At 39.9% G+C, this 25,962-nt stretch overlaps 1 protein-coding gene across 4 annotated transcripts in view; it reads left to right on the top strand.

The window, feature by feature from the left end:
* LOC111865147 (opioid-binding protein/cell adhesion molecule homolog) overlaps window positions 1–25,962 on the top strand; it is a 309,054-nt gene that overhangs the window by 249,431 nt on the left and 33,661 nt on the right. For all 4 annotated transcript variants that reach the window (XM_023852917.2, XM_023852915.2, XM_023852918.2 and 1 more), the window contains exon 4: window positions 17,350–17,508. In XM_023852917.2, the coding sequence (XP_023708685.2) occupies window positions 17,350–17,508 (159 nt within the window). The remainder of the gene's footprint in view (window positions 1–17,349; window positions 17,509–25,962) is intronic.

The raw sequence follows: 25,962 nt of genomic DNA on the forward strand, positions 1-25,962 counted from the left end.
CTGGAATCTATTGTTGCATGACGTTTCTCCCCCACCCCCAAGCTTTATGTCCGTTCCTTACAATTTCTCGTGGAATAGCAGTTCTTTATGTTATTATTCGTGGGGTGAGACTGAGCCCACTTGGTCCTGCGGCCACTATTGGCCTATTGTACTAGCCCCGGATGATATATGATTGTAATTGTGGAGCAGTTGGTGGAATAATGGTTGGCAGTGGAAACCGAAGTACTAGGAGAAAACCTTCCCCAGTGCCACTTTGTCCACAAAAAATCCCACAAGTCCTGATTCGGGCTCGAACTCTGGCCGCTGCTTTTGGAAGTCAGCGACTAAACGCCCGAACTACGGCAAGGCCTTAGAATAGCACCTTTTTCTAATTCGCATAGTCGGGGGTGGAGTCCAAATGGGTCCACTCGGCACGGCGGCCACTGATTGGCCTATTGTAGCCTGCCCCGGGTGATTATGATGATGGAGAATTTGGTGGAATGAATATTAGCAGGGGAAACCGAAGTACTCGGAGAAAACCCGCCCCAGCGCCACTTTGTCCACCACAGATCCTACTTGATCAGACCCCCGGGATCGAATCCGGACCGCTGCGGTCGGAAACCAGCGACCAACCGCTTGAGCTATGGCACGGCCTAGAATAGCACTTAGTGGCTAGGTAAGAAGTTCACCGTTTCTTTGGAAAGGAGAACACAGTTGAGCTTTGTGCTCTTATGGTATATAACAGGTTTTGTGCAATATGTGGCCAATATAGCTGTTTAACCGATATTACGGGAAATATCCAGTAGAATAAGAATTAACACATTAACAAAATTCTCTACGGCGGAGCGTATGAGTCGGGATAGCTCGGTGCAATCACGAGAATTTGGGCGGGACAGTCGAGGAACAGATTTCCTCTTCACAGCTCCCAAACTGGGTCTGCAGTCCATCCAGCTTTCTATCCAATGGGTACATGGTGCTCTTACTCCCCGGGTCGAGCGGCTGCAGCGTGAAGCTGGCTGCTCCTTCCTTTTTTATCTCAATATATCACCCAGCTGTTTCCCAGAATCCTAACCAATATTTCTATACTCTCTAATGTTTTCTGCTTCTTGTTTGTAACACCCTACAATTCTTCCTCCCAAACCCCATTTGCTGACGTCATTGGCACTCCCATCGCCTTGTTACAAAATAAATCATGCACTTTCCCTGCTTCCTCTCATCCGTCCTCCAACCCCCAAAACTTCAACCCTGACTTGACTCTACCAGCAAAGGTTACAACTGATGTGACAGTCTGATCTCTATATTTGACGCCCTTACAGAACACGCCCTAATGATATTCAATGTTAATTCTCCCTCTCTGCTACACATTTCCTCTCCTTTTCACATCTTCTTATACCACCAACGATTACATCAAAATATGTTACTTCATTCGTTACTTATATTTAAACTATTAACCATAAGGGGCACGCGGTAGCGTAGCTGGTTGAGACGCTATGTTACAAACCGGAAAGTCGCGGGTTCGAGTCCCGATGAGACGGATTTTTTTTTCAATTGACCTAATCCTTCCAGCTGCACTATGGCCCTGGGGTCGACTCAGCCTCTAACAGAAATGAATACCAGGAATCTTCCTGGGGGTAAAGGGCGGCCGGTGGATATGGCTCACAACCTTACCACCATCTACGAGCCGATTGTCTAGATAATGTGGGACCCTAAACGTCTCACAATCCTATGGGCCTCTTGCAGGGAAAGCTCTACCTATTAACGATAATAACGATAATTAGGCAACGGCCATAAATCTGTTTTGACCATAACAGATTGCACTTAGATAAGAAAACACAGACCTATCACTCGGTTCTTGGTAATGTCTGTTGTATATAGCTAGGGTCAGCAACACGGCATCTTAATCGAAAAGTAATTAATGCGTTGGGTACCAGGTGGGGCTGACTGCGCAACTCACTCCCAGTTCTAGGCGGACAGACGGCTTCAGAGACAACCGCAAGTACCAGGAGTGCCACCAATTAAGATGCCCCCCCCCACAGAGTAAATTATGAATTACCTTCATAACAGAAATAGATGTACGCGCTTTAGCTCAGATATAAAGGAATCTTTTTATGCCAGCAAGGTTATGGAAATGCAATTGCAAATAGGACGCATAGGCCTATACTGTGGGATGAAATACTGTATTATTATTATTGTTATTATTATTATTATTATTGTAACGGATTTGATCAACGCATTGCCAGGTAACGGCTCCGCAAACACCCGCAACAATGGAAATTGTGTCTCAGTGGAAGAATATTTTAGCTCGTTGCTAGGTAGCAGTCAGGACGCCAATGAACTACCTCGGTAGCAATCACGTGACTTCTGTTTTCTGTGTGCTCTGCGCCAAGCACCGGTAGAACTGTATTTTCTGCGTTGTCCGTACCACGGCTATATAATGCGAGTCCGCTTGCAGCCCGTGTGGAGGCGGGGCCGAATACCTCCACCGTGACCCTGCGAGTCGTAGGAGGCGACGAAAAGGGAAGTCTCAAATTTGAGACAGTAATATATGGTCTCGAGTACCAAGGGTCTCGGACCCGAGAAAGGCTGCGCTTGCAAGGACCAGCAGCATGTACAAAAGACAGACCCGTCTTCTCGTCAGAGAGGGCGCCCACAAAAAGAAGACCGTAACTATCAAACAATAATAAAGATCTGGTCGCAAGCCCCAAATGGGTGCTTTATGCCAAGACAGACTGGCCGACTGACCGTCGGACTGAGTCTGAGACTCAGACTCAGACTCAGCTGAGATGAGTTTTAGTTGAGTTCCGAGGTTCCAGGGTGAGTGAACAAGAAATGGCAAGAAAACTTCATAATAATTTGAAGTTCTAGGTTTTACCTTGAGATCCGTTGCAAGGAGAAGATTAGTGAAGACGGAGAATCCTAGTGAGTGTGCAGGGGTCCCTGAAAGAGTGTGGAATGGCGGTAGCATTATAATTAAGTTTGATTAATAGATCTTCTAAACGAAATGCCAATAAATCCAATCATCCGAATTAGAACCCGTCATTTTCGTCACGTGTACCACTCTACACGAGACAATATTATTACACTTCTCTACCGTTATCTTCATTTTCATGTACCCACCAGCGGTTTTGAGACTCCTGCAGATGGTCTGATACAACAGCTAACTCTCAAAATTTTGAAATCTAAATTGCGAGAAATTCCGCCCTCCGTAACTTCAAGTACAGTCACTTACATATACTATATATAACACTTTCTGATTATCTAGAAATAAACATCATATCAGTAGTCTGCTGACAAAATTATTGGGTTAAGTTTTACTTTCGTAGGTGGCAAAATATAACAGTACAGAATGTTCACAGGTCCTGTACATATTTACAACTGTATTATTAAAATTCCTATTATAATTACAGTTAGTATCTTTTAGTATCTGAATCATTATTCTATCCATCAATCCTTTACTTCAGCATATTAATAGAGAGGTAAACTGCAATGACAATTTTGTGTTCCGGAAGCCTGTCTGGAAGAATTCCTCTGGAATATTTCATAAGCTTCCATCTGTATTCTGTGGAGCTGAATAATTATATTTCCTGAAACACGTTACCATGGAGATGAGCAGTAGCAGTGTCTGATATAGCTGTCTCAATTCGATCGTTCAATTTAAAAGCAATGTATCCCGGTGTATTCAGCTTAATTTACATTCCTACCTACAGCGAGAATCAAACCCATTCCACATTTACTTGTAAAACTCGGTAGAAGCCGAAGCCAGAAAGGCGGAAAATAAGCAATAAGGAATGAAAAAAGGGAAGAAGGAAGAGAGTATATAGGGCAGAGACAAACAAGCCGAATTAAGGATTAGGCGTGGAGGAGGGGTAATGCCACACTTCACATTCATTTCGTGTGTTTCTCCGTGGTGTCAGATTCATTTCTTCTTATCGCCCGGCGCTTACATGCGCTATACTCGTACAGTACTCGAACGTGGCTTACGAATACCAAGCAGAATTCTACAGAAAGTCGATACGAAGGGCTGCCACCCTTCAGAAATCCTACGTAATACTGTTCACTGTGCAGTACAACCAAAATGCGTCTAGTGTTCCCGATATAGACGCGTTTGGGTCAATTTAACCATCTACCAGGCGTTACTAATTTATTTTTTTAATTCGCTTAGTGGGGGGGTGGAGTCCACCTGGGTCCACTCGGCACGGCAGCCATGATTGACCTATGGTAGCCTGCCCCGGGTGATTATGATGATGGAGAATTTGGTGGAATGAAGATTTGCAGGGGAAACCGAAGTACTCGGAGAAAACCCGCCCCAGCGCCACTTTGTTCACCACAAATACCACTTGACCAGACACGGGATCGAACCCGGGCTGCCGAGGTGGGAAGCCAGCGACTAACCGATTGAGCTATGGCGCGGCCTTAGGCGTTACTAGATGCTCTCACTAAACATGTACCTGTAAACCACACTCTCCTTGTTTTACGTACATAATGTAGGCTGATGGAAAACTATTTCATTGCCGTGCCCAATGACATTCCATTCCGGTTATATTGTTTAATGCACTACCGGTTCTCAGATGAGAAGGCGTAAGCTATATTCAAACGGTGATATGAGAAGTTGAAGAAAGTGTATAGTCAGTTTTGGTTCCATACGCTCTTAATAGAATTACCTCAAATTCAATCAACATATCATGTCTGACAAAGGCATGTACAAGTTTCAAAATATTTCATACTTTCTTATTATTTGAATTATAACAAAAAAAAAATAAAAGAAATTATTCCCAACGAAATATATGCGAATATTTAAATTAAGAAAGTGCCAATCCTGATGAGGCTACGAAATGTTTTTGCTTCTGTAACTTTCTTCCATAATATGAATGCATAAAAAGCCTGCCCATATTTCCAGAACAACAGAATATGATTCTCTTAAATCTTTTATTGGGGATATGCATTCACATTCACTGCCTGAAGTTGTGCAAGGAGAATAGTATAAAGCAACACGCTTACTTGATGACGATAGACAGAAGTGAGTAATCAGCTTCAAGGATATAGTCATTTTTACCGCCTGAGAGAGCGATTCGTTAGCCACCGAATAAGACTATAAGTAGGTTGTAATAGCGGTCCGTATATTATGAAAGGAATGATTCCAGAAGTCTCAACAGCGGATTGAATCCTGGTCTTTTGTTACCAGTCATTTTATTGGTTGAAAAATCATCATTCAGAAGGCGCCAACAAACTGGACTTCAACCGATAGAAATAAACCATCGTCAGATTTCTTGTAACAATCTAATTTTGAAGTTAAACTCAATTAATTTCTTCCAGACGCTATATAAAATTCAGTTTCTACTTCACAGGAAACGCTACATTACAAAGGTGCACAGTTAATAATATTTAGAGAAAAAACTGCTGTTTATTTTGAGAACCATGCGATACACAGGCGAACATTACATGGGCAGAACGCAAAGTTTTATAATGTCAAAGCACACGGTACAAACAGAACTAACTGGGCTGTAAAAAGTTAATGACGAATAATTCAGAACGAATACAAAGGGTAGAATTCTGAGACACCTACTTTAATGTAGCTATTCTAACTAAAATTCCACATAATACTCCTATACTGCGCTATGTTTCACGAAACTTCGGGCTACTATGGTGTGGCCAATTTCCACGACCCTTGGGTGTTGAGTCTCTTAGGCGGTGGAACTGAGTGGTAATTACTGTTTTATTTCTATGGTGAAATTTCACAAAAAAAAAAGCTGTCAAACCGTAAATTGGATATATATATGAACAATTTAGATGGTATCTCTCTCATACGGTACGGCGATACATGCAGTTCATAGGTGTCATTTCCTACCACGCTTCTGCGAAACCTGAAATCTGTCCACAAACAAAATTCAGCTCTCCAGTATTCAACATGTAATATTTTAGCTATGATCTGTATACGTCCTGTCCCCAGTACAATATTAGCAGCAGAAATTTGGTAAGGTAAACATCAAACCTGGTAGCAGTACTAACTTTTCAGTTGTTGCAGCAGTCAGCACCGGTTCCCGACACGTTATGATGAAATGTCATTCCGCAGTACACTTCGTAATATACAGCGCTAAAGGACATTAAATTATAACCGAGAAACAACCTAAACAGGTCATAATTCTCTAGCTTAAGAAGAAAAAACTCCCAGTAGTACCTAAGCCTTTTACTAGCACAGAGACACAGTTTGTTATTTCGGAATCCTACAAAGGAAATCTAAGTTGACCTCTTCAAATATACTGTGACATGTAGACCCTTTGTTAAGGAACGCCTCGGTAAACAAGTCCGCAACAAATACGCAATCAACAATGGAGCAGACATATTTCTAGGCGAATCCCGAAATACGCGTACACAACAATAGAACCGGGGTAAGATGATGTGTTTTCTATGTGGTTCGTATATATCCATTGTTGGGCAACGGATATGTTTTCTGTGCTGTGGTTCGACCCGAGTCTATATAACGAGAAGCCAACAATAATTGACAGTTCAGTTGTAGATCAGTGGTAGTTTAGTTGTCAGTTGAAAGTCAGCCTGTGAGAAGAAGAATTAGCATGTGAAAAGAACTCCTGTATGCTGTAGTTACAGTCAAACTGTCACCAATCCGTGTAAGATTTGAGGCTTTCACGGCGGTGACTATGAAGAAAGCAGTCTTCTTGGATTTGGCACCGTGTATATGTGGTGTTAACCGTTTCTCACGGTGTTGTCGCTTGCAGAATTCTTATACTTTTCCTTCTACCCTGAAGATGGGGGCGATACGTTCCTCCGAAACGTCGGTTAACACCACATATACACGGTGCCAAATCCCAGAAGACTGCTTTCTTCATTGTCACCAATCCGTTGCCAGGATACGATTAGCGAAGACTGAAAACTGTCCTAGTGATTTGTTAAGTGGGCAGATTAGCGATAGCTCTATAATTGATTGTGATTAAGAGAGATTTTAAAGGAGTGAGCAATAAACCCAATTATCAATCCAAACGCCGTTTTATAAGTCACCCATACATGTGACAATATTAATTACTGGTTGCAGGTTCAACATATTTCTCTGTCACTGTGAAATTCCAATTCTGATATAATCTATTCATGAAAAAGACTGGCAACATTTCGTGCATGAAATGATCTAGTTTCATAAAATAAAATACATGGCATTTTAATGCCAGCAGAACACTTCGCTGAGTAGTAACAACTAACACAAGGGAAGCAGAAATATTTGTTCACAAAGTGTAACTTGTATCGTTGACTCCGAGGTCTAATAAATGTACGGTATTTGAACAATTCGGGACTGCCGATTTGCATTCATCTTCAAGTCTGATGAAGGTCGGCGTCTTCCTGCTTCTGTGTCATATACACGGAAGACGAAACCATACCAACGCAACTGCGGAAAACCCTTTCTCCTTGTCGGTTGAATGATTTTCTTCTGAAGCGTAAAGTTAGAAACTGCGTGCCAATTATCAACAGGCTAATCTAAGTAAACATACTTCTCACACAAACCAAAAGTCATAAATATAACTCGGTTAATAATTGATGTCGTACTTAACTATGAAACGATCAGAGAATACTGAATAACTTTTCTAAAAACTCAACAAGAGGGAGGAGACTACATGTAAGTGTAACAAAAACTCCGTGGCCTATAGTCCGCAAGCGAACTGTACCGATCGAGCGACCGCCGCTTGTCGGCAAAGTTAGTGCCATATTTGCGGATAGAGAGTGTCGCGTGGTGTATTTATAAAGGGACGAGAATTAGTCTCTACAGATTTGGGACATACTCGTATTCTGAAAATAACACATAGAGATTTTTATAGCGCGATGAACTTTCTTGTTTCGTTTCAGCATATGAACTTAACCGCACGAGTGTATAATCGATTTTCAGGCAGACTGTTTGTTATTTGTTTGAAGTATTATGTCAAAACCACTGATTCTTAAGGCTCCTTATTCACTTGCAAACACTCTGAGGTCAAGTTTTATTTTGTCGTTCCGTGCGTTGAGATACATTTTAATTTTATCTTTTCGGATATTGTTAAGAACTTTAAGCCTGCTCATACAAATTGACCTACCGAGTACCTAAATATATCACAATATAATAACATATTTCGTTTCAGAAATTATTATTATTATTATTATTTCCACTTAGGCCGATAGCCTGTTTCTAGAAGAAAAGAAGTCGAACCAGTACTTCCAAGGTCCTCCTGGACTTCTTCCTTTTGGTATATTACGACTCACAACTCTAACAATTCTGTCTTCCTTCATTCCTGATATTCCTCCTGCCGTCCTGAAATCCATTCTCCTATTGGAGGGCTTCAGCATTGCTGTCTAATATCCCTGTTGGTCTAATCTTGTTTTCCATTATCTTTCTTAAAGTGTTCATCTCTGCGGTTTGTAATAATAGTTCGGTTTTAGAAGTATTCGCTTGTGTCTCGACAGAATTTGCAAGTCCTAGACTCACAGCTGGTTTGTAAATTCTAACTTCATTTCCAAACTCAGATATTTATACTGCCATATTTTTCATTTAGGCATCAAGATATTCTGGCGGCTTTATGGACTTTGTGTTGTACTTCCTGCTGCTGTGCTCCATTGCTTGTTGTCACTGTTCCTAAATTATTGAAATTCCATCAGAAATAAATATATAAAATCCTTACAGCAGACACTCTTAATACGAAAATGAGTGGGATCTATATGCTCAGAACTGTAGGGAAATCAGACGTTCCTGAGACTTAACCCCAAAGCTCAGGAGGGAGATGGAAAAGCGACAGAACGTGAGTTTCAATAAAATGAGCTGAGAGGTTGCAGTATCGGCATCCAGAGACGAGTGACCTGGAGGTGCTCCGTATGATATCTTGGGATATCTTGCTCTGAAATGGAACCTCAGGGTATAGGACAAGCCGAAACCTTTCATCATCTTCTTCAGAAATACTGTTCTTACACTCACATCACTTCACTTTTGTTACAAGAAAAAAAAAACAAGTTCTTATATAGCAGGAACCTAACTCGAACTCCTGTGTAATGAGGGCAGCACCTATTTCAGTCATGCTGAAATACAATCATTGGCAGGAGTGCATAAAGAAATTATTTCTTTCGAAGGCACCAGGAAAATCGCTACAGACTCTGACAACTAAATAAATAATTTTATCTGTCTGGACATGACGCCGTGTGGTCCGATAACGTCAGCGAAACTTTTGGAGGAAAATGTAGCCACCATCTTCATCTTCAGGGTCAGAGATGGCGCTAAGCTCTACCTTCTCTCTGCTTCATGCTGGTTTCCTGTTTAGCTTACTCTTCGGCCCTGAATATGGAGCCTATATGATACTCCGAAACGTTGGCTGACTTTCGCTAAACGAAAGGGCCTTATAGAGCAGAGGACTGGAATTTTTATAACTACCGCTGTGGGAGCCTCAAATGCAACATTTAAATTAGCACGACCAGCATATGCTATTAGAATCAAAGTCTTTATACCAATCTACAAGTCTCAGTACAACTATACATCTTTGAAACGGATCACTTTGCAACTCCTTCAAATTACAGCTACTTAGGTTTGTCAGCTACTGATTCAGTGTCATTGTAAGTGACTTAAACATGCACTCTTTTTCAGCCTTAGCAACTGATCATTTATAATATACTGTCACGTCATTTAAGTGAATATAGACTGGGTTTTTATTGTTAATCGGGTTTACTGCACACTTGAACAACTCCTTACCACACTTTACGACTCACTACCATACAAAGAGTAGTGTTCTCAGTCTGTTACAGGCTACACTAACCATTGCTTGGTGGCGGCTTCCAACGGCGGACGTTCCCCTTATTCGGGGTTCCCGAACTATACTCGGCCTCAGCTACCAGCTTCTAACAGCAACAGTTCACGATTGAACCGATGGAGACTTCTAACTCACCAAACATCTTAACTCCACTTACTCCAGTGACATCACTCCACTAATTGTCCTGCTTATGATATCTCGGCACGAACCACACAGAAAACACAGTTTCTTTGTTGCTGTATCTAATTGTTGCCGTGAAAACACGCTTGTTTGCGAAGCCTTTACTTAGTAACAGCTGTTGTACATATAACTGCTCTTTAGCGGTCGTTGCATAGCAACGGGTCTACATGCCACAGTGTTGTCATCTAATTATAATCTACGCTGTTATGCAACTCAGTTAAACAACCTCACCTAACCTTTTCTTCTTCACGTCTTTCATACGCAAAAGTATATGTGCATATATTTCGTTCTGTGTTCAACACTGAATTGAAATATAGAATTTATAATAAATTTTGCTTCATATTATTTAACTCAACAAAGCGGTTAGGATTCGGGAAGTTTCAGGTCGAAGGGTTGCTGACGTGATTGAAGTCCCTCGCTGATTTTCTTGTCCCATTCCGGAAAATATCGGGATAATACATTGAAGTAAACCACGGCAAAACTTTTCGGCTTCCTTTTCAATTCATAATTGACTAATTATCCCACAATTCGAAGTAGGTGACTGAGAAAGCATCGTTCAACAAACCAAGAATCACTTAATCTACTTCATTTTCATGTTTTTGTTCTGTGTGGTACATTTTCATATGTCAAACATTTCGTTACGAGTCATAAATTCCGCAAAATTGCAGGACACGCGCTTTCAGTATTGGGGTCTATAATTGAATCCATTCCCTTTCAGAGATATTTCTACATCACTGTATGGTAGGTTATGAAATGGCATGGGCATATCGTCACGGTCGCTAACGGCGATACTGCTGCTGTGTGTCATGGAGTTCAAAAACATTTCACTACATGACACTTAAAATTCATTACATTTCTACTTGCACTTACACATATATTTGTTTGAATTCCTAAGTCACACAAATTGATTCAGAATTACGCTTGCTCGCCGATCACAGTGGTCGCGAATTCTAAGGGAGACCGCACACCAACTGCGTCAAGACAAGCATCAAGACATGAGACAAAAGACGTAAGCTTTCTTCATTCGTGATTCGTCAGCATCATGACTCAGACCGGTGTGCGACGGTTTTCATAACCTCATTCGTTTCAACTGTTCTCCTTTCTTTGCGTCACGTCGCAGACATCGTGTTTTGACTCATGCCGGTGTGCGGCCTACTTAAAACATGAACCGTCTTCGCCCGCTCGAACACTGGGATCGTGGATTCGAATCCCACTAGAGGCATGGATGTCTGTGTGCGTTTATTCTGTGTTTGTGTTGATCTGTGTGTAGATAGTGGCCTTGCGACGGGCTGATTCCCCGTCCAAAAAGAGCCCTACCGACTGTGTAAATGATGAAGAACTGAAAAAGCGACCGAGGCCCAACAAAGGGCAGTAGACCCATAAGTATATAGATAGATAGATAATGCTTGCCCTTCAGTGTGAACGGGCGCTCAGATCAGTGACATATGCACCGTCATTTTGAACATATCACTCCATTTGCACGCGCTTCGCTGCGGCAAGACACTGTTACTATAACCTTTCCGTGGTCGTAGACGAAGTTCTGTACCTCTTAACGCCTTCAGACCATAGAAACATGATCACCACACGCTTCCTTCTTCGGTGAAAGTGAAAAGCTGATGTTCAATTCAACAGTGGTGAAAAACAACTGAATGATATTCAGATTAGCACATACAACCATAGGAAGGTTCCACACTTACGGATTCATGCCCCTGAGTAGGTGAGATCAATTACCGAAAGAAAGACATGAACTGTATTCAGATGCTTTATGAATTTCCATCATAGAATCATCTCCGGAAATTGACGGAGAGAAATTCCCGTAAGAAATATCGAAATTTCTACCCGTATTTCAAATTCACATCTGATTATTTGCTATGGGTCCTACTACATGATGTGATACAGCGTCATAAATCACAGTCGGGCAGACGTATAATTAGGTACACAAGCTCGAAAAGTGACATATAAATCGATACAGTAATACACTGTTATTTGGAAATATCCCTTGTATTAACTGCTGGCACACACGGCTGTCGTTATTAACACACAGCTAAATTTTTGTTGCTTCAATACAATACATGTTCCGTCTCGTGTGTTTAAAGGAATGCTCTGTTGACGTGTGCAAATTATAGACAATCTACATTTTAAATATTCCGACTCAAGAAAAGAATTAATCTCATTGCCTTACATGAAATGTTGACTTCAGTTCAGATATTATTTAGAGACATGTACATATATAGAATGCTGTAATTTTAAATGGTAAATTAAATGTGAACAATATGATTCGTAATATGTAAGTCGTATATGATTTATGAGACTCTTTTCCCTTGGCACTACAGCCCCAGTGGGCCTAGGCCTACCTCCATGGACTTCTCCGTTCACTTCGGTTTTTCTAGATCTTACACATTCGGTAGGACTCCTTGGGCGAGTGACCAGTTCGTCGCAAGGCCTCTACCTGTACACAAACACAGAAAAACGCACACACACAAAATAACATCCATGCCCTGAGTGGGATTCGAACCCACGATCCTGGTTTCCAAGAGAGTGAAGACAGTACATGCCTTATGAGACGTTTAATAACTGTAATTTTACAATCGCTCGGAAATAAAAAAAAATCCTGCCCATGCATAAAAATGTAAAAAATATCTGAACAATTCAGATTGTTGTCTGCTGGCATGTGACGTCTTATATATTTGTAGATAGTACCGACGTTTCGAAGAAGTGTCTTTTACCAGTAATTGAGAGTAATATATTCCTCCTCGAATTTTTATAATTATTTACAGATATACACGGCGTCATATCATAAAAGCTGCCCCACTCACCGCCGTGACAACCTCTAATTATACATGAGGAACAATGTGGCTGTTGGAAGCTCAGCTAATTTTACCAACACGCTTTATTCAATAAATAACACAACGTTGCACATTATAGTACTAATTTGTGAGTTGACTTAAACATAAATAGCTAAGGGATGTCGTTTTTGCCTCTTAATATATTCCAAGGTTTTCTTTATAAAGATGTTTAGACATAACGCATTATAACTTATAATTCTTACTTACTTAATCCATTTCTCTTATACTTTACGGTGTAGAGGTTTATTTTTTCATTTTGATTATTTTACAGACGGTAGGACTCCTTGGATGAGTGATCAGCTCGTCGTAAGGCCTCTATATAAATACACGACAATACAAACACAGAATAAACACATACACACACCAAACATCCATGCCTTGTGTGGGATTCACACCCACGATCCCGGCTTCCGAGCGAGCGAAGACAGTTCATGCCTCAGACCGCTCGGCTACTGTGACAGGCCTACTAAACTTCCCTGGTTTGTTCGGAATATAGCATCTGTACCACGGCCGAAGCGAGTATACTTATAGTGCAGGAGATTTAAAATTATACACTTCACTGTTCACAGACTCCGAATATGAATTTCAATACTAATTTTCATACTTAAGGATGAAAATCAGAAAGCAATTTTCACTATCAACCAGTACATTCAGTCTGAGGTTCAGTGACACTGATCTGTCCACAGCAGTATCAGTGACCTTGAATAGGCTTACGTGACGAAAAATTAAACAGAAATTAGTCAACTCTATGTGTGAAAATAAATGTAAGATTCATTATTATTGCTGTTGTATTCTTTATAATTAGGTTATATGTAAAATCGAGAATGACTGATATATATATTAATGACTATAAAGACATTGAATTAAACGTACGTTCAGACTAAACTAAATTGACCACGAAGAGTATTACCTTCTGGGATGTAACTCCGTGAAGTCCGATGAAAGTCAGCCAACGTTTCGGAGGAACATATCGTCTGCATCTTCAGGGTCGAAGAATGAGCCGAGTAAGATACCAACATGAAAGCTGGTAGCTCAACGGACCACACAGCGTTATATCATAAAAACAACGCAGTTTTCTTTATGCCCATTGCTGTGAGAACCTCAGCTCACTCATTCACTCATTTAGCTGAGCCCTTCTTGAGAAGCCTCCAGTTGAGTAGCTACTCAAGAACTTCTCAGTATTTCTTGGAACACGAAGGCTCATTACCGTGTTCAAAAAAGCCCTCCATTGGTCCCTATCCTGAGCCAGATCGATCCAGTTCACACCATCCCATTCTATTTATCTAAGATACATTTTAATATTGTCCATCCACCCACGCCATGGTCTTCCCAGTGGTCTCTTTTCTTCTGGCTTTCCCACCAATATCCTATATGCATTCCGCTTCTCCCCTATTCGTGCTAAATGCCCTGCTCATCTCATCCTCCTTGGCTTGATAACTATAATTATAACTAGCGAAGAGGACAAGTTATGAAGCTTCTCATTATGCAGTGTGACAGCGTCAAATCCTACTAAATTAACCACTGTCATAAAAGCTTGGAGAATATTTACAAAATATTTAAGATAGAATGTATGGAAATCTAATTAATCCCTACAAAACATGATACAAACCGTTTCATTTCTTGCAAATAACCAGAACATGGTGAGAACTTCACTCGTGACCTTACCACAGTAATCATCACCAGTAGCCAATTATAGCATTCACAGTCTATGGTTAAAATACCGGAGTGCATACCTCCATATTCCAGAGCATCTTCTTCCAATGGGTACTTTAAAAACACCGTATTGCCTGCAACGCATTGCTTTCAAAATTGGTATTTGCATTTCACGCATCAATGTACTGTATTTTGCGGTACTGTTGCGTCATGTACTTCCGTGTACTATAGTCTGCGGCAGATAATTAACACTACAGAGTCTGCGTTTGCCTTCGTCTGCATTTTGCTTGAAGCACAAGCGAGTGGACTATTATCATCATCATCCTCATCTCTACACCCTTCATTCTTTGTGCTAATAGGATGCAAATATATGGAAAACACAACATCACTTCAGCAAGCCGAGTTATTTAGCGACCGCTAACTCTGCTCTTTTGTGCCCTTTTTCGCTTGTCGCTTGTTTGATTGCTTGGAGCCAACAGCATTCAAGCTAGAAAGAGAGTTTATACGCTTATGTAGGATTATAAAGGATGAAAATAAAGGGACAGCTATTTTGTAGTAATGCGTGGTTTTGTAATCTGGTGCTGTGAAGAACCATTTGAATTTGACACACAGAACGTCACTGCTGATTACTCCTGCTTCAAATTAGGTTGCCTGTAATTTGACTTCTGATCGGCAAGACTAATTTTTGGCTAAGTATTATTTTGTGGGGAGGAGAATTTCCTTCACTTTATCAAAGCAAGAGCTGTAACGTTTTAAAATATGCTATGACCGCTTCCTTCTACACATCTACCAATTCACCATTAACTCATATATATCTTCCGATCAATTTTCCATGTTTTAATTTCGTTTTAATTGAAACAACGTTTCGGAGACAGGATTCTGCCTCTGTCATAAAGCAAAAAGCCTACTCATTTGGGCCGAATCAATAGAGTTGGCCCTAGCTCGACTCATAAAACCTTGTGATATGTTTAGATTTGCCACTACATAGGCCTAACCGATGCAGTAGTGTGTTGCTAGATAAGAAATTAATTAACATGAAAATTAGGATCCTGGTCACACTAAGACCCCTTTGGGGACAAATAGAAGGAATCTTTGTAAATTTGTCCTGTCGTAGTGTCTGAACTTTCCAGCACACGAAGGAAAGATTTACAAATGTTGTGACTACATTCAGAACACACGTTGTTAGCGTGACTAAATAGAGGGCGGTGAATTAACCTGAATACTAGCATGATTGAGGGAACAGGAAACACATTGTTAAACCCAACAGGAACTGACATCTTCGGAGGCAGGACATTAGATAATATTGAAATATTAAAGTAGATCTTAAAGCAGGAGATTTCGATAGTGTAAATCGGTCTGAACCACGTATATGGGAATCGGTATATAAGCTGGACTATGAGATAGTTTCGTCTGCCGGGTCACTGGCAACTGAAAGAAGACGAGTCCGTTGTTGTCCTGAATGACCAGTCATATCCAATTTCACACGGAATGCTACCTAGCTTACATACGTATTCCATGACTTCGTAATTTTTGTGATCTTCTGTTTTTCAAATGTGCCAAATCAAAGTTTCAACTCTTCTAGATTCTGACTTTCTAGTTGTTTCCAGTTTAAGAGAGATATTTTTGTGTTCAGAAACAACGTACAAATTACACACACACATATATATACACATTATGTCGTATAGTCCTCATTGCTAATCGACGTTTCGATAAACACATTCCCGAGGAAACCAACGAGAGCAATATTAGGACGTACATTGCTAGGCAATGGATCAGTAAAGAAGCCTTCTCTATAATAGAGGCTGTGTTTTTTGCGTGGTCCGTGCAGAGGGGTTATAAAGAAACAAAGAAGGTCTTTTAACGGAGGCAAGGTCGAGTACCTCCACCGTGAGCCTGCGAATCGTAAGAGGCGACGACAAGAGAAGTCTCAGATCTGAGAGAGGAAAATATGGTCGCGAGTCCAAAGGGACTCAGACCCGAGAAATACTGCGCTGGAAAGACCAGCATCATATACAAAAGACAGACACGTCCTCTCGTCAGAGACGGTGCCCCACAAAATCAAGACCGTAATTGTTAAACGGTAATAAATATTTGGTCATGAGCCCAGACGGGGCTCGACACCAAGTCTTACTGACTGACTGACTGTCAGTCGCAATATGACTTTAACTTTGACTTCGTTTGAGTTAACTTTTGTCAGAACTTGAAAGAGTTCAGTAGGAGAAGCATTCATTTGAGTGAGTTGTCAATACGAAAGTATTACAAACGTTCCAGTCAAAAATGCTACGCTCAATAACAAAGGCCCCATGGTTCGTATCCAATCAAACCCTTCATGCAGATCTCGGAATAGCCTTCATAAATGAAGTCATCAACAAAAAAGCCACCAAATATAGAGATCGTATCGTAGACCACGACAACCATCTGATAAATGAACTCGCCGCTCAACCCCTGGAGAACAGAAGACTCCAACGCCTTTGGCGTATCATTCGATACTGAATAACCTCTGCATAAGAATTAAATTCATGAAATGCTTAAAATATTTCCAAATTCTCGTTCCATGGCCTTGCCATAGTTTGGCTCGTATTATGTTTTTCAAATTATTCTTTGCAGTAACATGATCATAATTTGTGCTAAAATACCTTAATTTCGTTTTGTACTTTTCTATCAGTTTATATGTTCGTAACTTATTTCTAAAGTTCTCACTTAATTTTGTAACGAATATATATGTATACGATTGATTTTAAAGTGTAAATTCTTTTACCTTAGACAAACTCAAACTTGTTCTCCCTGTTACACATATTTAGGAAATATACCAGAATCCTACCACTACCTAGTGAAATCTGAATTAGTTCTACTATTGTTCTGTATTATCATATGTATACCTGTTGTAGGCAGAGGGACTCGTGTCTAAATTCTATTTCTGATTCCAGTTCCACCGGACATCCTGGACTACCCGACCAGCACGGATATGGTGGTGCGAGAGGGAACCAACGTGACGCTCCGCTGCGCCGCGACGGGCTCGCCCCAGCCCAGTATTATCTGGCGTCGGGAGGGGGGTGAAGCAATCCCCTTGGGCAATGGGCAGGAAGGTATGTATGTGAGACATTTCCGAGCAGTCCCCATAGGTGGGCCCGTATGTGGGAATGTTTTTGTTATCTTGGAAACAATTCATTGCCATGGCAGCTTCAGTTACAGGACTTATTCAATGCTGGACCGCATTTTGGACTGGAGACGATTTTCATGGAATCAGTTGCGATACTTGGTTGTAAATCACAGCAGAGCACGAGGACGGGGGATATTTTGCGCTGTAACCTCTATAGAGTTTAGAGAGATACTTTGACAACATATGGAAAGCGTTTCTAAACACCCTTGTTGATAACTATTGGTTTCATACAAGCTTAATTTCTGCCACTAGAATGCATATCAGTCAGCTCCTGTGGGCAGTTTTCTGGCTTTCTGTCCTACTGTCTGTTCCTTTATAATATCATAGTTAAACAGTTCCAAAATTAAAACATCTAATTCAAGCAAGTCCATTAATTCCAGTAGCCCTTTACATCTTAACAGGAAATTCATATTTTTGTATGCTACATCATCTCAGAGCCGGGATAGGGCAGTCGGTACTGCGACTGGCTACGAGCTGGACGGCTGAGGGGTCGGAGTTCAAGTCCTGGTAGATGCAAGATTTTTCCCTTCTCCACGTCTTTTAGACCGGTTTGGGCTCACCCAGCCTCCTTTCCAATGGATACCGGGGGCCCTTTCCCCGGGAGTAAAGCGGTTTGGGCGTGAAGCTGACCATTCAACTCCAACAAGGACCGGGGTCCACAATACGTGGATCTATACATCATCTCCCTCATACGTCTTCATAGGGTAGTGTTTAATTACTTAATGAAGGAGACAATTTTACGTTTTCATTTTTTCTCTTGCGTGCACAAGTGCCAATTTCTTAGCATCTTAAAGAAAGAAGTTTAACTTCGTAAATTAAATTTATTTATCTGGTGCCCATAATGAAGTTGAAGAAAATTTTGGATACGCATCACAAAAATAATTGCACTTATATTCAACATACTTCAATTTGGCATATGGAAAAATTGACTGATCAGTGGACGGAATCTATTATTGTACCAGTTCACAAGAAGGGTGATAAAATTGCTTGTAGTAATTATAGGGAGATAATCACTGCTATAAACTTCATACAAAATTTTATCCAATATTCTTGTTTGAAGGTTAAGTCCATACATAGATTAAATTATTGGGGATCATCAATGTGGGTTTCGACTTAACAGATCAACTATAGATCAGATATTTTGCTTTCGTCAGATATTGGAGAAAAAAATGCGAGTACAATGAGAGAAAACTGCATAATGAGGAGCTTCATAACTTGTACTCTTGTCCAAGTACATATAATTAGAATGATGAAGTCAAGGAGAATGAGGTAGGCAGGCCATGTAGCAAGAATTGGGGACAAAAGGAATGCATATACGATATTGATGGGAAAGGCAGAAGGAAATAGACCACTAGGAAGACCAAGGGGTAGGTGAGTGGGCAATATTAAAATGGATCTTATGGAGATAGGATTGATCTGGCTCAGGATATGGACCAGTTGAGGGCTCTTGTGAACATGGTAATGGACCTTCGGGTTCCATAAAATGCTGAGAAATTCCTGAGTAGCTGCAAATTTGGCTTCTCTTCAAGAAGGGCTCGGCTGCATAAGTAAGTAAGTATATTCAACATATACATAAACATGGAGTATACAATTATTTATAAGTTTTAATATCCGTAATCAGAGATTACTCTATTTCATATAGCTCTTTCAGTAATTTTCAGAATTTACTTGTCTCTCTCAGTAAACAGAATAGCGAACAAGTCTACACACTACAGCAATATCATAAGGAAGACTGATATTTTATTTTCGGTCCAGTTATTTTAATAATTTGGATAAGCAATTCCATATTCTCTCTTTTCCACTACTCTTCTTCCTCTTTTCTAGGATCACGCTATAATCATATTACTCTCTACACTTTATTACACTTCTTTCTCTAAAGAACGTATATAGTCGTGTATTTTGGGTAGATATTACTTCCTGTAACATATATCACATTTCCGCCCCAGTTCGAGTAACCATCAATATTATCTATGGCTGCAAGCTCCGGTACCGTACCGTATAGGAATGCTTAGAATGGAAGTTCCTGAAAATGGGATATTGAGGAGAATATTTGGAGCGAAGAGAGCAAAAGAAACAGGCGGCCGCAGAGAAAGGCATAATGAAAAGTTACACCAAATATTATTAGGGCGATCAAATCAAGGAAAATGAAGGGATAGCAGCACAGAGGAAACGCGATATGCATACTAAAATTTTGTCGCAATACCTGAAGAGAAGGGGCCATTTGTGAGACATCGATGTGGATGAAATTTGAAAAAGAATATCAGAGAAATGGGGGTGACGATATGGGCTGGATTCATGCGATTCAGAATAGGGACCGAGGGTGGGCTTTTGCAAACACGGTAACGAATATTTTGGTTTCATTAAAGCAGGGATAATAATGGGTGAAGAACCATTATCTCCTGAAAAGGACGCTACTCCGTGGAATTATTTGTTATTTGAATGCTTCATCTTCAGGGATATTATTGATATTTTGAGATGTGTGTTAAAATAATGTAAGGATAAACAATGTTAATACGTGGGGAAATGTTCGAACAAAGATATATAAGTAATTTTGAGTCGGGAAATAATCTGATTTGCCTAGTTCTGTGACTTACAAACGAGTCAAACATTTGAGATTGTTAAACGTTTTGTGTCTTCTGAAATCAGCTTGCGGTTACAATGGAATCTCGGTTGTCTCCCTATTTGTACCGTTATTTGACATGAAATTAGAAGTTCTGAAAGCTCTCGTTTGAAAGTTTTTGTGTTTTAGAATATATTTTTTAAATGTTAGTCCAATATGCTGATCTGACTTCGGGTTAATCTCTGTTCTTTAGTCTCTGAATCCTAAAGATGGGAAAATACAACTGCCAGTATTCCTTGTGTTGCACCCGAATAAGAATCTATCATATATTAACTTTTATTTGTCATTCACCTCCGTTCACTTTCTCTATGGCTCTACAGCCCTTTGGGGCTGTAGAGACCCAAAGGGCGATCAACCAATTACACTATCGCGTAATTGGTTGAGGCACTATGCTACAAACCAGAAGGTCGTGGGTTCGAGTCCCGATGAGGTGAATTTTTTCAATTGACCTGATCATTCCAGCCGCACTATGGCCCTTGGGTCAACTCAGCCCCTAACAGAAATGAGTACCACGGATCTACCTGGGGGATAAAGGGTGGCCGGCGCGTAAGGCTGAAAACATTACTGCCATCTGTGAGCCAACTGTCTATAAAATGTGGGACTCTCATCATCTCACAACCATATAGGCCTCAGTGGCCTGTTACATGGATAGCTTTTATGGGTTGAATTAGTTAGTGTTTCGCTACGCGCCATAGCTCAAGCGGTTAGTCGCTGACTTCCCATCGCGNGTTACAAAGTATGAAATAATTTGGGGGAACTAATAGAAGAAATAATTTTGTTAGAAATTTCCATAAAACATAGGTTTTAAAGAGCAGACACATTTGAACAACCAGTGTCTAAGGTGCATTAGTAAAAAATGTGTTTACTTGGTTCATATTTTGCATTTGTTTCATGTAAGATGCCATTAGTTTCTGCTGTGAAGTCTGTTCCTTCTTATATTTCTTCTACGTGGAATAACTGTGAACAGTAAAGTTCTCAGCTCAGGTGTTAAGTAACGAAGATTAAGTTCTGAAAATAAGCACGAAAGCAAGCATCAAGATAAGTATAAATCTAGACTACATACAGGTTGCTGAAGATATTATTCGGACGTATGAGAGGCAAAGAAACAGGAGACTGGATAAAACTTCATAACGAGGAACTTCATAATTTGTACCATTTTCTTTTTTTTTTAAATTCGTATAATGGAGGGTGGAGTCCAGCTGGGTCCAATCGGCACGTCGGTCACTGATTGGTCTATTGTACCTCCCCCGGCTGATTATGATGATGGAGAATTTGGTGGAATTACGATTGGCAGAGGAAACCGAAGTATTCGGATAAAACCCGCCCCAGTGCCACTTTTTCCACCACAAATCCCACTTGATCAGACCCGGGCTCGAACCCGGGCCGCTATGGTGCGGCCACGTACTGCATTTTACTAGTAGACACATAACCAGAAGCATGAAGTCACTGTGGCGTGCAGCACAGAAGAGAGATGGAACATGCATACAAAACTCTATTCGTAAAACCTGAAGGGAAGAGACTGCTCAAAATATTTAGGCTTAGATGGAAGGATAATATAAAAGTAGACCACAGAGAAATAATATTAGAGGAAGTCAATTGAATTCAACTCACTTATGGTAGGGTTATAAGTGAGCACTTCTGGATAATGAACATTTGGATTCCTTGAAAAGAGGGGAGTTCCTTGACTAGCTGAGAAACTCAGTTTTCTAAGCAGGATTTGTTCTTTGCTTGCTGCATAGCTAGTTACTTAAATATTCGGAAGTGCTCGCTACAGTTCGCTTCGGTATCTTTTATATTACAGACTCTTCTAATTGTTTATATGGGTGTTAAACTTGGTCACTGATCCCAAGGGAAAATCATGATTAGAAGGATGATTGAGAACAAAGTGCAGAGGTAGATGTATGGAACTGAAAAAGAGGGAAGTAAGGATTGATACAAAGTATCTAAGGTTATAAAGATTTTTATACTTCAAACCCTTCACCTAACATATTTAATTCAAGAAGCATATGATCAGCAGTACATGTATATATGTATTCTAGAAAATGTAAAATTCTTGTAAATGCTGTGGTATACCAGCCTCAAGAGAGGTACTATATTGTGTAGGTAATAAATGAAAAAACAATATTAAAATGTAACTTAAAGATATAAGGTACGAAAATGTGTACTAGGTTGAAGTGGTTCAGGATAGAGGGTAATTTCTCGTAAGGACCTAAACACACTTTTACGTAGGCCTTTGATCTTCTATGTCCTTTCTCACATTTTGATGCAAAGCGATATGCCCCTCTAGCATTTACATTATCATAGTGTTTGGATGTATAAATTGCATTCACTTCGATTTAAGGACCACATTACATGAAGTTTGAGATATATTTTTGAGCGTATCTGTTGAGTATTCGCTTGAGAGATTTCTAGTATAAACGTTGTAGGGGTCCATAAAATACATATGTTACGTTCCATAAAATATTTGCATGAAGCTCAGTAAATTCACCTTTTTAATGCTACTCATAGGACTCATTTAAGATATTTACAGACGCAAATCATATTGCGTAGAGGATTATGGTAATTCATGACGTACACAACGTAGTTCATAGCCATGAAGAATGGTATTCTAAATGGATACAGGCGCTGGCTCATTAAAATGCCATCACGCAATTTCAATATATGCCTCAAATTACCATTTTTATAATACTTGAAACTGGTCGGTCTGTTTTAGATGGTAGCGTTCTCATAAATAACCCCGCAGTCTGGGTCGGGTTAGTGTCCGCTCTGCTCCGGAACCATGTGAACGTACAAGCTGGCGTGAAGATGGGGCTGGCCGAACCTGTCTCTCTGTTACCTGAACTGACTTCATGGCAGGACATAATGGCGTGAACTTCAACTGCACACTGTTGCCAGTCTCGGCACTGGAGCGCTGTACAGTCAACGTAATAAAGTGATATTTGGCGCAGTTATAAAACAAACAGTAAATAAATGGTTGCTGTATGAAGAATGGTAGAAAGTGAGCCAGAAATGACACACTATCGAATATTTTGGATTTAGTGGAAGGAACATTTGGGAGAATTTCGAGTGCGCAGGAAGATAATTTTAAGATATTGTGACATGTAGACCCATTTGTAGGAAACGCAAAGTACGCTCACGCAAAAATAGTGTATTGCAAGAATGTTTTCTGTGTGGTCCGAGCCATACCCAATGCTAAATAACGGGTCGCTAAACACATTTCTGCGACAACAAATACTTCCGTTGCTATGCAACGCTCCGTAAATACAACAATAGAGGAAGAGATGTTTTTTATGGATCCGTCTTGAGACTATATAAGTTATCCAGTCGTAAATCAGAAATCAGTATTAGAACGAGAACGAGAAAGAGCAGGTCCTCGGCGGTCAAGGAACAAGGGTTCGACTGAAGATTGATTGTGAGTTACTGTAATTGAGTGTGATTGAAAGAGAGATTGTAAAAGAAGGCGTAAATAAATCCAATCATCCAATCCAGAACCTGTTATTATTAGTCTGGGAGCTATAAACACGTGATAATATTTTGCCGAGCTAATTACCACAGCGGTAACGCTTGTATTCGGTAAGTGTTCGGTTCAAATCTTGACTGGGACAACGGCAATTAAGACTGGGAATTTCTGCGTTTCTCTCAGCTCGTCCAGAGAAACACCAGGAGAGAATCTCAAATAAGAATAGACCACTTCCTTGCAAACACTTCTAATTCATCAATCATCGTAACTTAGAAGCTACAGACTCCAGATACTGACAGTCGTAAAACGCCCCCCCCCCCAAAATGCACACATGAAATACTTCAGAGAGAAATAATTATATATAATATATAAACCGGCTTGAACTCGCACAGGATGGTGTCAGTTGGCTTATGTGTTTAACAATGATTATGAAGTTTCAGACGCTGCAGCAAGGAGTTTATTTCATTAGGCTAAGGTAAAATAAGATACTTGAAATTAGTTAAATTTCCAGGTACAAATAAACAACGATCGAACAATTTATCTATTACTAAACAAATCAAAAGATTCAAATTTAAGAATTTTTCATGGGATATCTTGCCAGTATGTAATGTTTAAAGTCGGATTTCGGGGTTTGTTCGAGACATTTGTTGAAACTATACCAATATTTCGACTTATATTCATCCTCAGGATTAATACTGACAATGATAAATCCGTACGCCGAAGTTACACATCTTGTTTAAGTGTTATTTTACAAATTATAATTGAAGATTTCGCAAACTGGCTGGTGACCATATCTATTACGGGCAGCATGTAGGTCTATAGCTTACCCTCACAAAAACTATATAATATTTTGATTGTTACGTAACCTGACAAATCGTAATGAACGTGGTACAAAAATCTCGGAATTCATAACAATCAGTGAATTTTCTGAACAGCTGAATGATAATTAGCATCTCAAGGCTTCATCTCCAAGAAATTTATTTATTACTTATATTCAGAACTGATTCGTCTTCTAAAGATATTAAAATAATGATATGACGCTTAATATGGGCTCATAAATGTTACTTTATATTTAATGCGGCCATATTTGCGATTATATTATGATTATTCTATTATATTCTATTTGCACTCTTAGTCGATATCAACAGTAATCATTCACGGTTTTCTGTATCGAAATTTAGATGAAACATCGCATTCGCCGGTAATGAATATCTGAGAGGGAGCTCGCCCTCTGATATCTGCATCCCTAATGATTAAGGTCTGAGGTTCGTTAGATCTTGTCCTTATGTTTAGGAAACAAACTCCCAAAGCAACCTCTGTACGAGGAGTATGGTGACATCTTGTTCTCATATTTTGGCTCCTTAATTGCAAATATCTCTATGCCACGGCAAACTAACCTCCTTGCCTTTGTCCAGAAAATTATGGTTCTGTCGAGTTACTGTTGCGGATGGTTGCGTTCTAGGCTCCAGTGATGCGAAGAATGATGCTTATAAGTTCTAACCTCGGCAGTAGCTGCTTTCTGAACTGTCAACTGAGACGCTTTTGCATTCCTGCATTCAGAGGTCTCCAATCTCTCTAATATTTACACAGGTTTTTTCCCCCTTTTTAAACATGAACTTATAGTACAAAAAATATATATTCAATTCGTGCCTCATGTGAAGCAAAGACCGACCAGTTATTATCGATTAGGGAAATAATCCTGTGTTTCATCCTAAGAATCTTACAAATCATAAATATAAACTGTAAGAAAAATTAAGAGTTTTAAGATATTACAGCAAATGATATGTATATGAAACGCTTTTGTTTAAAGGTGTAAAAACATTTTATATGAATAATTTTTGGCACCTAATTTCACTCAGATTTTTCAGGCCTGCTTGAAGAGGCTATAAACAAATTTAAACTAAAAATTATATAATTTATCAATCTATTTCTGAAAATAAATTTTCACTAGCACTTATTATAATGTACGTAGTTAAATTTGTCATATATAAATTCAAAGTTTCGTACTTCCGCCAAATTTTTAATTGTCGGCGTTAAAACAATGTTTTATACAGAATATATATGTATCATTTCCACAAAGAACGGCACATGAATACCTACAGTGGTTTATTTACTTAGTTGCCAAACCGAAAGCAGCATGTACAGTTTACGGTGCTGTCATGTTGCCTTGCACTGTACATGAAAATAACCATAACGCTAATCGCATATTTCGTAGCTCTTGATCTGTCAGATGCTAAGTGGCGCTAATATCGCTATCATGTGTTTTTACATCTACTATATTCCTGTTACTTTTAATAGAA

This window comes from Cryptotermes secundus, unplaced genomic scaffold (genome assembly GCF_002891405.2).
Source record: "Cryptotermes secundus unplaced genomic scaffold, Csec_1.0 scaffold92, whole genome shotgun sequence".
Taxonomy (NCBI): Eukaryota; Metazoa; Arthropoda; class Insecta; order Blattodea; family Kalotermitidae; genus Cryptotermes; species Cryptotermes secundus.